This window comes from Arvicola amphibius, chromosome 4 (genome assembly GCF_903992535.2).
Source record: "Arvicola amphibius chromosome 4, mArvAmp1.2, whole genome shotgun sequence".
NCBI classification, from domain to species: domain Eukaryota; kingdom Metazoa; phylum Chordata; class Mammalia; order Rodentia; family Cricetidae; genus Arvicola; species Arvicola amphibius.
In genome coordinates this window covers 24,023,730-24,038,267 of record NC_052050.1, presented here as the reverse complement: position 1 = coordinate 24,038,267, position 14,538 = coordinate 24,023,730, and the positions used below count along the sequence as shown (strand labels likewise).

General features: G+C 55.4%; 1 protein-coding gene across 8 annotated transcripts in view; it reads right to left on the bottom strand.

Annotated features, from left to right (window-relative positions):
• Nucleotides 1–8,070, bottom strand: part of Srcin1 (SRC kinase signaling inhibitor 1) — a 63,709-nt gene extending 55,639 nt beyond the window's left edge. For 7 of the 8 annotated variants that reach the window (XR_005285058.1, XM_038326740.1, XM_038326743.1 and 4 more), the window contains exon 1: nt 7,696–7,860. Coding sequence is in view for 7 of the 8 variants with exons in the window: in XM_038326740.1 (XP_038182668.1) it covers nt 7,696–7,720 (25 nt within the window). In the remaining variant the exon portion in view is untranslated. Of the gene's footprint in view, nt 1–7,695 lie in introns of all 8 variants that reach the window. The other variant, XM_038326742.1, reaches the window with a different exon arrangement.
• Nucleotides 8,071–14,538: the final 6,468 nt, after the last annotated feature.

The window sequence follows — 14,538 nt, the reverse complement described above, 5'->3', positions numbered from 1 at the left end:
AACGCTCTAGGAGCCCCTTTCCTGAATCTCCCCATGTGGCTGTAGTAAGCAAGGGAGCCCCTCAGAGGCCCCTTTCTGTTTAACACACCAGGAGGCCTAGGCTCCTAAGGACCAGGTCTGGGGTTGGCAGTGAGGGTCTATGTCTGCCAAGGGCTGTTATGAGTCCTGGACACCTTCTTGGGAAGCTTAATTCTCCTCAAGGAGGAGGCGGCTTGTATCTGAGTCACTGCAGGGATACCCAGCCCTTGGCCATTATCAGGAGACTGAAGTGGGGGAGCATAGGACAAGAATATGTCACCCCCTCCCAGGCCGTGTACAAACACCTCTGGCTGGGGCCTCACTGTGGACCAAGTCTAAGGCTTACTGAGTGCTGGGGGTCCCCAGCAATGAGACCCCAAGGAACACAATTTCTCTCCTGGCTTGGGATATTCCACCCTGGGCCTTGCAGGCAGCCGAGCTTGCTGACCACAGATCTCAGAAAACCTGGGGGCAGTGACTGAGGCTGGCCACCTGCTGGACTTGCAGTATGAAGGAAAACAAGGGCTGGATTCTGGTTTCTCAATAGAATGGAGTGCAGGACTGGCAGGAGCTTCCTGCCACCTGGTCCATCCCCGAGGCTGGAGAAGCAGGCAAGGTGAGTGCCAGTCATGGAGTAAGCCACCAGGGTGTGCGTGTGTGTGGGTCCGAATATCTTGGCCTTGCGACATTTCCTCTGGCTCAGCTGAAGCTGGGAAGTATTCCTCCCACCCTTCATGTGAGAAAGCATTTCTTATCTCAGGGGACAGGAGGTGGGGAGAACCTCAGACAACTGACAGGGAGCTTAAAACCCTCTATTTCCAACTTCTTTACTGATATCAAGGACACTGAGGATCATAGAGGGCAATATAGTTGCCAATGTCTCACAGCAACAGAGGAGACGCCAGTCTAAGTTTGTTGTTTAGGGAACAAAAGGGACTCCTTATTGCCTCCTTTGTTCCACACCTCAGGACCCCTCGGTCACAGGCAAGAGTTAGCTTCTGGGAGAGAGTGCCATGCTGACCATTGGGGGGAATGGCTGATAAACTAGCTTCTGCTCCCACGCTGCCGATCCCTCCTCATAGACTGGGAAGTGCTTCTCTCTATCTGACCTCCATTCTTCCTGCTGCAGCGTGGGCTTGTTTCTTCCCAAGCTGTCCATGCAGGGAGAAGGAGAAGGGAGCAGAGCAGACGTGTAGCCTCCACACCCTGCCAGCAATGAGGACCAGGGCAGGGTGTCCTGGCAGTTGGCCCTACGCCCGGTTTGCACATGGCGGAAGAATGGCAGATGTAGCGACGTGACTACAGAAAAAGAGCTTCTTCTAGGAATTGCCCAACCACGTCCTCCCCAAAACCCAGCCTCAGGCGGCAGTCTCTGCCCCTCCCCCAGAACCCCGGTTTGCTTATCCCAAGCCAGGCTCTGCGCTGGGTCTTTTTGTCTATTCTCTCTTGTATGCTTCTCTATTTCATAGTAGAAACTAACTTTGTCCTCAGTGTCTGTACTTCCCTTAAGCTAAGTCTAACCTTGTTCTCACTTGCTGCATTTCTTCTGCTCCAGGCCCTGGGGACGGAGTTCATGTCTGTCCCTTCCTTCAGAAGCTGCCATTGTGACTCAGTGGCTCCTACTATCTCTTCTAGGCCACCAGCCTTTATCCCAGCCTCGCCCTAGGTAACAGGGGACATGCATTTGAAAGGAGCCACAGCAGGACTAAGGACGGGGTCCAGGGCTCTGCCCTGTGCCAGGTATGGAATGCACATGGATGGCCAGGAGGCCGGGCTTGTAGACATGTTATAAGATCAGGATGGGCGGACCAGGACCTCTGGGGTTCTACACGCGCACACACACACACACACACACACACACACACACACACACACGGTCTAAGGCCAGGCAGGAAATAACCTCTTCTCTCCATATCAAAGGTTTGTTTCAATTCTCATTTCTAAAGCTCAGGGGCCTGGTCTGGAATAGGAGGGAAAGGACACAGCTGGCCTTGCTGTGTGCGCTGTGGCCTGAGCTGAAGCTGGAAGGGCCTGAGGCGCCAAACCAAGCACCTAGCCCGTGGCAGCTACAAGAAGCACTAGAGAGCTGACACCCTACTGCCGTGTCCTGCAGCATCCTCCCCACCAAGGCCATGCATACACATCCTGCTTTAGAGTAAGGACACAGGAGCGGGGGACTGGATACCCACCTTCCCGGATGCTTAGCTCCCACCCTCTAAGAAGCTGGAGCCTTGGGAGTCGAGCCAATGGGTGAGGGGAGCTGGAAAGATAGGCGGGACTCTGAGCCCCATGTGGGTGGTGTCCTTCCCCCTGTAAGCAGGCGCTATTAATATATGCAAAGCATATGCAAATCACCCAGAAGAGAGACACAACGTCGCAGGAATGTCAGGAGAGACCTTGGCGATCATCCAGCCCCGCCCCCTCATTTCAGGTGAGAAAGGAGACCAGGGAAGGGACTTACTCAAGGTCACACAGACAACTAGGTCTGAGACAGGATTAGTGCAAGGTTCCAGGCTCAGTATGGTTTCTGATGCATCTGTCATCTGGAGGGTTAACCAGGGGAGAGTGGCCAGGGCGTGGCATGGTGCCCAGAAGCTTCCTGGATACCATTTGCCTCCCTGGAGCCTGAAGGTAGTCTGATGGGCATGGGTTGAGAGACAGCTGTACCCTTAAGGAACAGGGACCGGGGACCAGAAGGGCTGGGGGAAAAAATCTGTTGGGGAGGTGGGGAGGTGAAGGTTCCTGAAGTGTGTGAGGCAGGGGTATGAGGAGCCCACTGTCAAGGTGAGGTGGTGTGGGAAAAGCCACCATCACACACACACACACACACACACACACACACACACACACACACACACACACACCGTGCAGGCTTGAGTGTACTCTTAAATGCACAGCAGCCCCTCCAGCCTGCACTCTGACAGTGATGGCACCTGACAGCCCATAATAGTCAGCTGGCCCATCCCCACCGAGGGAGGCTGCGGCTATGGCTGTTCAGGGACTGCTCCCTCAGCAGCAACCTTCCACTCAGTCCTAGAAAGCAGGATCACTGATAGGGCAGAGCAGACAGACAGAGGGGAGGGGTCACCAGAGAGAGCAAGGGGACCTTTGAAGGAGAGGGGACAAGGGGCGGGTGGCGGGCAGGCTGGAGGAGAGGCAGGGAGATGGGAGATGGGAGTGAGGTAGAAGACCGGCAGAGGTGCGAAGAGGGGGCTTTGGAAACAGGAGGGTGGAGAGGGATGCTGTGGGGTCCCAGGGGCCTAAAGGACCACACTAGAGTGGGGGCACTGGGTATGGAGTCCTGCCACTGAGGTGCCACACTGTCAGCAGGGCTTGGGGACCAAGCTTCTGCCCATCACAGGCTGCCAAGAAGTCGGTCCTCCCTCCCTCCCTCCCTCTCTCACTCCTGCCTCTCTCTCCCTTGGGGCAGGAGCTGCTTCCCAGCCAAATCCAAAGCCTTCATCTCCTCTTTTCAGAGCTGGGAATGAAAGAAGGGGAAGCTAGCGCAGCCCTCAAACCCGCTGACGGCCAGATTTTTATTATCTTTGCTCAAATGGGCCCTGGGAAGCCAGCTAAGGAGTCTTCAAAGAGCCCCTGAGTGCCTCATTGAAGCTGCACCTGCTCTGGCCCACCCACAGCAGGCATGGGCTGGGGGCACAACTCATCCCCAGAACCCCCAACTCCAGAGAGCTGAGCCAAGGATTCCAGAAGCCTCAACCTCGGCACCTTGTGCCCAGGCAAGGGCCACAAGGTCAGGGAGCCAGGCCAGACCTGGGCCAGCTGGGCATCCAGGCAGGCCCTGTTCCTATCCGGGCCTGAACAACATAAATGAAGACGGAAAAGGCATCTCCTTGCCAGAGCTTAGAGATAAGTGCTTAGAATTCCTCGAAAGAGATGCCTTTATGGCCAGCCTGGGATTTCCCCTGGACCCTGACCTGCCTGGACACTCACAGGCCACTCCATCCCTCCAGACTCCTGTGATGGTGACAGCACAGACATCGTCAACCACTGCCGCTTCTTGCTGTGCTCCCAACTCAGTGAAAGAGGTCAAATTCATGTGAGCCAACCTTCCCCTCACCTGAGCACAGTGCCCAGCAGTTCCAACCCTCAGCTGGGCTGCTCCTCTTCCCCCAACACCTATCTGGGGTGGAGGTGGGGAGCTTCAAAGAGCCCAACCCCCCCGATTCCTGCTCAGCACTTCCAGGGCTGGGGTTTTGGCAGAGAATACCAAGGTTAGCACTGGGCAGACAGAGCCTGTGCCACCCCTTCCCCCATCCCCTGCTCTGACCACACCATCGAGATCGATGCCCGCAGCCAAAAAAGAATCAATGGTTCTAATTAAACCCTTTTCTTGGGTGGGTCCCTGGACAGGAAGGGGGGACACTCGGAGGGGCCATGGATGGTCACTACTCACCTTTAAGAGGCTATGCTATAAGTAAGGCCAGGAAGCCCCCAGACCTCCTAAGCTAGTAGAAAGTGAACAGAGGGGTGGGGGGAAGTTTGAGGGGGGAGCATGTCTCTGATGGCTTGTTCTAGGAACCCTTCCCCTAGTGAGGCTCCTCTCCCCTCTCCTGGTCTCAGACTACATGTGTTTCTTCTAGGTAGATCTCCAGAGTAAGAGCCAGAAGGGAGACCCACCCCAGCCTCCATCCCAGGGTCATAGCTGAGAGTAGCCCTCCAGGAAGGAAAGATGCAGGACTGGGGGGCAGCATTGGACAAAGACCCTCTTGTCCTCAAGGCAGAGTGGCAGGGAGCCAGGGCAAAGCCTTTGCAGCCAATGGTGCCTGGGTACCAGGCAGCCTAGGGGGAGTCCCTTCCCCTTATGTCCAGAGTCCTCACCCACCATTGCTTCCACACCAGGCTAAGTCTCTACTCCAACTCTCAGCCTATCAAGAGCACTCCGTCTGGCTGAGTAGCACTTTGGACACTTACCCTGAGTGACTCCCACACAGGCCAGCATCAACCAGACCCCCGTACCCATACTACAGCAGCCCCTCACTTACAAACACACACCAGCCATGCTAGAAACCAGCACTGTCTCAGCTGCCACCAGAGACGACAGCCTCGCCATCCCTAGTAGCTCTCCATCGGACACATCAGCAGGGACAGGGAAGGGGAGAAACTGAGGCACAGAGTTAGACAGCCAAGCAGTTGGCTCAAGGTCACCCAGACCAAGATGACCAGAGTAGAGAAAGGTATCTTAATACTCCATCCCCAAAGGGCACAAACCCCACCCAAAGGAACAGTTGGATCCCTAGACCTAACATCTGCTCAGTTTCTCCTCTTCCCATCTTCATCCCAAACACCTTCTGAGGGGCTGCAGCAGAAAAGCCGCCACCAGGGACCCCACTTCCCTCAAAGCTGGGACCTGCAGAGCCCCAGATATGGCAATATTTGAGAGGGGCTGTAAGGGCAGTTCAGCCTTGCTCACACTGCTGATCCGGCTCACCTGGCTCCCCGCGGGGCCCAGGGTCCCTTGGTCCAACCTCCTCCCTGGGAGAGCGGGCTCGACCCTCCGCTGTCCTCTCCCACCAGGCCAGGGCAAAGCGCCGGAGGCACTGCCAGGGCTGCATGGGGAGGCGTGGGGCTGGGGGCGCGCACCAGCAGCCACACACGCCCCACCGGGCCCTGCCAGCTGAGCTGCGGAGGCACCCGGTCGGCCCCCTCTACTGCCACCAGCATCCTGCTGCCCCCACCAACAGGACTCGGAGCCGGCCCGGGAGCTTCTGACGTAGCAGGGGGGTGCGTGGGAGAGGAGGGGGAGCCACGACGAGTCCCCTCCCCAGCCCCGCCCCTCTACTTCTCCAACCCCCTGCAGTCCCCACCTCCTCATCACCCCGGACGCCCTCCCCAGCTGGGGGCGCCCTCCTTTGCCCCTTGCCTCCGCAGGGGGAGGGTTTAAGATCCAGAAGCCCCTCCCTCAGTCCCTCCCTCTCTATGGCCCTCCCTACCCGCCCGGCGAGCGGGGAGCAGGTCCCCAGTTTCTGCAACTGCTGCGGAGGCTAGGAGGTCTCCAGGGTTAGGGCCTCGAGGTGCAGGGGGTGGGGTGTAGAATACAGCCTTGTATCCTGGCAACACAGCCAAAACCAGAGCGCTCTCAGTCCCTTGCTTCCCTGAGGGACTGGCGCGAAGAGTCCAGCACTACCAGCCCAGCGCCTTCACCCCATTCTGAGAGCTGAGGCGGGGATGATGCTCTTCCCTTTATCCCCTTCCCTTCCCCCCTCAGCATCCCTGGCCTCACCTCGCATGGACCCCCTCCTGTCCCCCCTACTCTCCTCGCCACCCCCTTCACCCACCCCTCCCCCCTACATTGTAACCTCGGGTCCCCTCCCCCCGGGCACCGAGAGGCCCTCCTCGCCCCGTTTCCAGCTTCGCCAGCTCCAGACCCTCTCGGTTCCCAGCGCTCTGCCGCCCTGCTCCTCCCCAGCGCGGCGCGCAGCTGTCCCCTGCCCCCCGCAACACCTGCGCCCGGAGCATCCCTAGCCCGGCCGGCCGCCGCCTCCCGGGCCCGGCCGCCGCCCCCGCCCCCGGCCGAGGGGAAAACACACAAAGAAAACAGAAATACCTTCCACTTAAGCATGGAGGCACATTAGGGAGGAGAGAGACAGGGACATGCCTTGGGACGGAGCGTTCCCCATCGGGCGGGGGCGCAGGGGGCGGGGGCCCCGGGCCGGCCTGCCTGGCGCTTGCCCTCTCGCCGCCTCGCGGGCTCCTCGCTCGGCCCCAGCCCCGGGGCGCGGTGCCAGGCGGGCGGGCCGGGGGCGCGGGCCCCGCCGGGGTGGACCAGCTTGGGAGGGCGCCGGCGGCCGGGCGTGTGGGTGCGCGCGCGCGCGGGCGTGTCACCGAGTGTGCGAGAGCGAGTGTGTGTGTCTCTGTGTGTGTGCGCGCGAGTGCGCGCGTGCGGCCGGCGCGGGTGTGTCACTGCGGGCGGGAGCGCGCGCGACGCGGTCACGAGCGTGTGGCCGGATGGTACAAAGGGCCGCCGGGGGTGGCGGGGAGCGGGGGGAGGGGAAGGGGCGCTGCGCTTCCTCGCGCCCTCCAGCAGCACACCGGCATCCCGCAGCACTGCCCGGACTGGGATGTGGGGCGCGCTTATGCTCCGCCCCCCACTCCACCTGCTCTCCCCCCACCCAAAGCGGTCCTCCAGCCGCTAGAAACAAATGACCCCGGAGTGGCCTCGAAGGAGGCATCTGGGGAGGTGACTCCTTGGGTCTCCAAGCACGCCTTGGGACAGAAAAGCACTCCCAGGCGTGGCGAAGCAGGACGAGAGGATGGGGAAAGGACGAGAGAAGGGGGGACCACTCTTCAGTCAAGGTGACCTCGGAACGCCACAGTCGCTCTACACCTGGAGGGGCCACAGGATGCCTCTCCTGGGTCGCGCCCCCACACCCTGCCCCTCCCCCTTTCTCATCAACCACTCGGCCTGGGACCCAGCTCTCCGGCGCCCCCTGCTGGACAACCTTCTAGCCCCCTACTTCGGTTTCCCGCCCCTACCTCAGGCGCGAGCAGGTACTGCATGCCAGTGAGGACACATTGATCCCCTCTGAAGTGGACCCAAAATAGGACGCTCCAGACAGTCTTCTCACGTCTCTTCTGGCGACACCTTTGCCTCCTCCACGGCAGTCTGCAAATCGCCATCTCGGCACTCCCCACCCTTATTCACCTTACTGGGCCTACCTGGTGATTCTGCAGACTTCTCCATCTCCAACTTGGACTCAAAACCGCGTTGACCTTTTGTGCTCGGGTTTCTCCTCCTTCCTTCCCTCGGGTTCTGTGATCAGTTCCTCCTCTCAGAATCCTCGCTTCGAGAGGGGCAGGTGGGCTGAGCCCTCTGTCCGTTTTATTTACTCCTGGCATTCCCAAAAGCAGTTCAGATGGTCAAGGAAAGGCCACCTGGCGCCCGCATCTCTTCCCGAAGTCCACCCGGCAGAATGGCTGGCAGACAGAGCCCAGGAGAGGAGACCCCACCCCAAGTGGCCCAGATGTCAAACCGGTTTCCCCACTTTGTGATCTACCCAGTCCCAGCCTTAATCTGGGCTCTCCTGCTTTTCTGCCCGCCCCCAGGCCTGCCTCTGAGCCAGCCACGTGCCCAGCTAGGGGCAAGGTCCCAAATGCCCCTTACAAATCAATTCCAGTTCCACTAACTTAGGTGGCAGGGCACGGCAGTGGGAGGGGACTCGGCTCCAGCTGGCCATGTCAGGAGGACAGCCAAGAAACTGTGTCCTGGACACACGGTCTGGACACACAACCCCAGCAGTTAAGACCATGACTTCTCCCCTGGGCCAGCTGCTTTTCGCTCTGCCAACTGGATAGTTCCCATCTTTTGGCTTCTGGGCACTCACTGGGCACCCTTCCAGCTCCCTGCCTGGCTGCCTTCCCAAGATGGGCACCAGGAGGCACGGGGCCCTGTGCATGGGAGGGGTCATAGCCATTAAGCCTTGAGCCTGGCACACACCTCTGCTCCCTTCAGACCTTCACACTGCTCCATGAGACTCCTCTGCCTTTGGGGTCTTCCCAACCCAGAGCCCCCTCCTGGGGGGTGGACAAAATGTCCTCCTATACTGTGCCCATCCAAGGGGAAGGGCATCAGCCGGTACTTTGCAGATAGTCTCTAACTTAATCCTGCCATATTAACCACTTACCAGAAGTGAAGGTACAAACCTCTCATCCTAGGTTTGAGAGATAAAGGCAGGAGGATCAACACACATTTTAGGCTAGTCCAGTCTTCCTAAGTGAGTTCTAGACTAGCCAGTGATACGTGATAAGACCTTGCCCAAGAAACAAAAAAAATAGAGAGAAATAAAGGAAGGAAGGCCCCGAGAAGTATAGGCAACTGCCTAGTCCAAAAGCCTGAGACACAGTTGCCCCGACTCTAGGACTCCTGGCCTATTTGCTGTTTCCACTGTCGTCTTGCCTGTGGCTACAGAAGCAGAGCCCAGCCCTGGCTCTCCAAGTCTCATACCCCTGCAGCCTTAGCAGACATCAGGGGGACATCAAGCAGGGAGTTAGGATAGGGCTTCTCTCAGTTCCCAAGGACCTGGGTATTCTCTACGAGGGGACAATTAGAAAGACATTTCTCCTATTCTCTCCTATTTCATGGATTCTTTCCTGCATTTAACACTTGACTCCTCAACAAGCCACTGATCAAGACTGGGTGGGAAAGGCGGTCAAATCATCAAATCAGCACCTAGGAATCGTAGGTAGCTCCAAAGATGGCTCCGGAGGAAGCCTTCCACTGCAAGGCAGAATCATCAGGTTCCAGTGTCTTTCATTTGTGTGTGTGGCTATCTTTGTGTGTGTGTGTGTGTGTGTGTGTGTGTTGTCATCTTCTAAACAACCTTGCCGTATAGTTCAGGCTGGCCTTCAACCTGCAAGCCTCTTGTCTCAGTTTCCCTCGTGCTGGGATCACAGAAGCTGACACCAGGTGTAGCTTGTGTAGCTCACTTTTGTTGTTAGTTTAACATTTTTCCCCCAGAGCCCACACATTCCGAGCACATGCTCTGTCCCTAGGTCATGTCCTAGTGGTGAATCCTCCACATCTCTGATCATCTCAGAGCTAAGAACTCATTTGACACACACACACCCTCTACTCCCCCAAAGACCTTATATATCTATATATACATACACATACACCAGGGCGGCCAGCCCCAGGGCCTCATGGGAACACGATAATAAACAGAGAGTCTGAACAGAAACAAATGCATCACGGGTCGCAAACAATGACCTGACCATCACCCTTCAAGGATGTCCCCCCCCCCCCCACGTGAGACCTCTGGAAGAGAACTTTACTGCAAGGAAGAGAATCATAAGGGCCTGAACAGCCTGGGTGTTCCTTACCCAACAGAAGCAAGCAGGATGGCTTCTATATGCTGGCATGGTGCCCAGCAAGATCCCGTGCCAGCTGCCTCCACCTGAGATGCCTCAGGTGCTGCCCCGCCTCCTCTCATTCCTCAACATAACTTTCCCTGGTCCTCCCTCCCCTGTGGCTCCTGGCAGTGCTCCTTGGTAGCCAAGAGCTGGCATGTTTGGGGACTGGGGGAAAAAAACAGAACTTTACCACTTCCCCTGTCCTTCCCAAATACTCCAGGGCCCTGGCCCACTCTGAGAGCCATGGAAAAAGGAGTCAGGAGCATCCCGGAGTGGGGAGTTCTCACCCTTTCCCCCCTCTTCCCTGAGACACTGTAGCAGTAGGCTTGGATTAGCATAGTAAGATCGGGTCATGAGAAAAATCAAGGCTGACTCCCGAACTACCCATTCGGCACCTCGAAGCATCTGCTTGAGGTTCCCTAAGAATGCCCCTGCCTCCGTTTGTCTGACCAGGGTATTTCATGAGCCCCGGAGAGCTAAGCAGAAAGCTCAAAGCAGTGACCGTGCATTGAGGTGGAAGATGAGGCAGGACAGCAGAGGAGGAAGGCACTGCCCTCAGCCAGGCTAGCACGGGGGCCCTAGACCCTGCACACCTCTCTCTTCACTTTCCTCCATCTTCATCCTCACTCCCACTCCACAGGAGAGCAGTGAGTGGCTGTAAATTTCAAAAGTCTCTCCTGATTCCCTCAGGTCCCCCTCCCTCGCTTGTTATTGTAACGAATGCAAATGGTGCTCAATAATTGATGCCTTCATTAGCACATCAAACTGCTTTCCGAAGAATGGGGAGAGAAAGCGCAGGGGGCTCTCCGAGGCCCACCCCCTTCCCAGACCCTCAGTCATCACTCAACCTCCCAGCCCCCACGGTGGAGTGGGCAGCATCCTCAGAGCCCCAGGCTCTAGCTTCCCGGTCCCATAGCAAGTAATCTAAGTTCTGGATGCTGCGTCTCCCTCTTTAAGGGAGGCCCCTGCAAACTGAATGGAGAAGCAGAGCCCTTGGGTGCACTTGCTGCAGGAGAGGTGCTTCCCCACCCCCACCAAGTTTCAGAAGCAATACGTTTGAGGGGATGTGCATTTCTAGCAGGTTCCCAAGACGTGGGGCGGCTGCAGGTCCAGGAAGACACTTGCAGAGTTAATGGGTGGAGACGGCCTCCTGGCCCTCCCAGCCTAGGGCTTTGCCCACAGAGGCAAGTCCCAGCAAGGCCTGACCCACGTGAGGAGTGTCTAAGAGGCAGTCCCGTTCTTGTGAATCCCTTCTGTTTTCCTCAAACCACCAAGGAAGTTTCCTGCTGTCTTGAGCAACATAATGCCCATTCTTGCCTCCCTAAACTCTAACCCTCCCCACTGAGGTGAATCCCCTGAAACCCTGACTTGTGCCAGGTCCCTGATTCCTGATGCTGGTGTTCGTTCCTACAAGCAAAAAGGAAGAGTGACTCCCAGCACCTCACCCTTCTCAGGGGGGCTCCCCAGAGTCTGGGGAAGGGTGTCTTATGGCTGTAGTCCATAAACACATGTAACTCTCTGCCCTCACTCTGTCCCTCAGTTACCTTGAGGTAGACATACGGTAGTATAAATGTGTAATCTCAGCTACTCAGGAGGCGAAGGAAGATGGACCAAGAGTTTAAGGCAAGCTTAAACCAAGCAATTAGTTTGAGGGCAGCCTGGAATACACAATAAGTCCTTGCCAATTAAAAAGAAAAAGAAAAAAAAAGAGCCTGGCGGTGGTGGCACAGGCCTTTAGTCCCAGGCAGAGGCAGGTGACTCTCTGTGAGTTTGAGACCAGCCTGGTCTATAGAGTGAGTTCCAGGACATCCAGGGCTACATAGAGAAAACTTGTCTTGAAAAAAGAAAGAAGGAAAGAAAGAAAGAAAGAAAGAAAGAAAGAAAGAAAGAAAGAAAGAACGACCGAACCATGAGGAAAGGGTGAACAAGCCTTAATGTTTAATGGGGGTGAACAGGATGAAAATATAAGAGGAGGAGGGAGAGGTGGGCCCAGAAGTGAGGATGCAGAACAGAGGAGGGGTGGAGAGAAGGGGGGAAGGGAAGAAGGAGTGAGGAGGGAGGGGGAAAGATAGAAAGGAGGACCCAGTAAGAGAAAAGGGCCCAGGGAAGAAAGAACAAGAGAGTGACCTCTATCTGACCTTAAGAAAACATACTTTGAGCTGATGGGGCCCAGGTGAGCTGCAAACTCAGCTCCTGCAGGATCACACTGAGCTTGACTTGGGGTTCTGGACCTGACCATCTGGTCCTTGTGTCTTGATGAGTGAGGGAAAGCATCTTCCGGGGCCTAGAGGCCAGCCTGACAAGCCTATGGTGCCGTGAGGGAATGGGGCAGAAGTCACACTGACCTAGTTCAAGCATTCTAGCACCTAGTGACCTTCTCTTTGACCTCCAAGGGCATAGCCGTCCCTTGTTTACTAATGAAGGTAGATGAACCTCTTGGGCATTGCTGGTGGGATGAAAATAGTTCAGCAGTCATGTGACAGTTCCCTCAGCATTAAGTGGTTGCTTGGGCCAACAGCCCGGTGTCTCCCTGTCTTCAGCTGGTAAGTGGATAAACACGTTGTGCTGTCTATGCCATGGAACCTCTGCCCCACCCTAAAAAGGAGTGAAGCTGGCCGAGTCTGGAACTAAGGGGAGAAGCCAGGCACTGTGACTGCGTGTGGCTCGAGTCCCTTTCCATGAACGATCCATGGTGGGTCTCCCTATAGACCTGCCTATAGGAAGGCAGAAGTGGGGGCAATGGCCCAGTGAGTCCAGCTTCCTCTTGGAGTAAAAGAAATATTTCGAAACAAGATGGAAGCAGGGTTTGCCCAGCATCTGCAAGTAGGAGGCCTTTGGAGACCTTTTTATTTTATTTTATCTCCCCTGACCCTGGCAGTTGTTCACTTTAGCATGGCTGGTTTTATGTTATGTGAGGTAAAATGAAAGGATAGTCAGGTGTTGTAGAAAATGCCCATCATCCTAACACGTAGACGGTAGAAGCAAGAAGCAAGAGGATCAGGAATTCAAGGTCACCTTGGCTACATAGCGAACTCAAGGCTACATGAGACCTCCTCTCTCTTTTAAAAAAATGTTTTTAATAAAAAAAAAAAAACAAACTAGGAATTGGTCAGGGAGTCACTGAGTCCTCATCTTCAGCAGCTCTCTCACCGTCGGAAGCAAGTGCTTGTGTCCAAGGTCACAAATGCCCCTAGTGCCCATGGGCACCAAATGCCTGCTCTGAAGTCTCAGATGATGGTTGAAAACACACACACACACACACACACAGCTAGTGCTTTGTGTAGTGAGGCAGACTCTTCCAAAGTTCCTCCTTTACCTGGGAGTGGGAGCCTCCCTTCCAGGACCTGCCACCTTCCTGAGCAGGTGGCATGAACCAATCTGCACTGAGAAGCTCAGCTTTGCGGTTCAGTTATCGGAACCCCATCATCAAGCCCACCTCATCCTTGTCATTTGCTCCAAAGACAGCCTTCAAGGTGGCTCAGCAGGTAAAGGCACTTGTCCCCAAACCTGACCACCTGAGTTTGATACCCCAGGACCTGTATGGTAGGAGAGAACCGATTCCCACAAGTCGTCTTCAAATTCTCATACCCGCATGATGGTGCACACACACATTCACACACACACACACACACACACATTTACAAACATACAATAAATAAAAGGGGGCTGAGAGATGGTTCTGTTGTTAAGAGCACTCTTGCAGAGCTCCCTGGTTTGATTCCCAGCTCCTACATGGGCACTTGAAATTACATGGAACACCATTACCTGGGGGTCTGATGCATTCTTCAGGTCTCCACAGGCACCTTCATGCTCACGGTATACAAGCACACTCAAGCCTTGGCCAGGCAGCGATGGTGTGTGTCTTTAATACCAGCACTTGGGAGGCAGGCAGATCTCTGTGAGTTCGAGGTCAGCCTGGTCTACAAAGCAAGTTCCAGAACAGCCAGGGCTATACAGAGAAACTTTGTCTCGAAAAGGCTAAAAGAAAAACAACAACAACAACAACAAATACTCACTTAAGCCCACAGGCATACACACAAAATGAAAATAACAAACAAAACCTAAAAACATTGTAAACATTTTTAGTTTAAATTTTTAAAAAAAAGTTCTCTGGCCAGAACTCAGGTCAGCATGGTTTACAGAGTGAGCTCCAGGACAGGCTCCAAAGCTACACAGAGAAACTGTGTCTTGAAACACCAAAATTTAAAAAAAATAAACAAACAAACAAAAGTCATCTGAAGAGATGGAGAGATGACTCAGTGGCTAAAAGCTCTGGCTCCCCTTCCAGAGAGTAAAATTCTTTCTTGAGTAAAATTCCCAGCAACCACATGGTGGCTCACAACCATCTATAATGACATCTGATGCCCTCTTCTGGTGTGCAGGCAGACAGATCTCTATGAGTTAGAGATCAGCCTGATCTACAGAGAGAGTTTTAGGACAGGCTCTAATACTAGAGAGAAACCCTGTCTCGAAAAATAACAACAACAAAAAAGCAAACAGCCAGGCGGTGGTGGCACAAACCTTTAATCCCAGCAATCTGGAGGCAGAGGCAGGTAGGTGCCTGAATTTGAGGCTAGCCTGGTCTGCTAATTCCGGGACAGCCTGGGATTATCTTAAGCATCGCTAAAATAAGCCCTCTGTTCTGTGGAATCT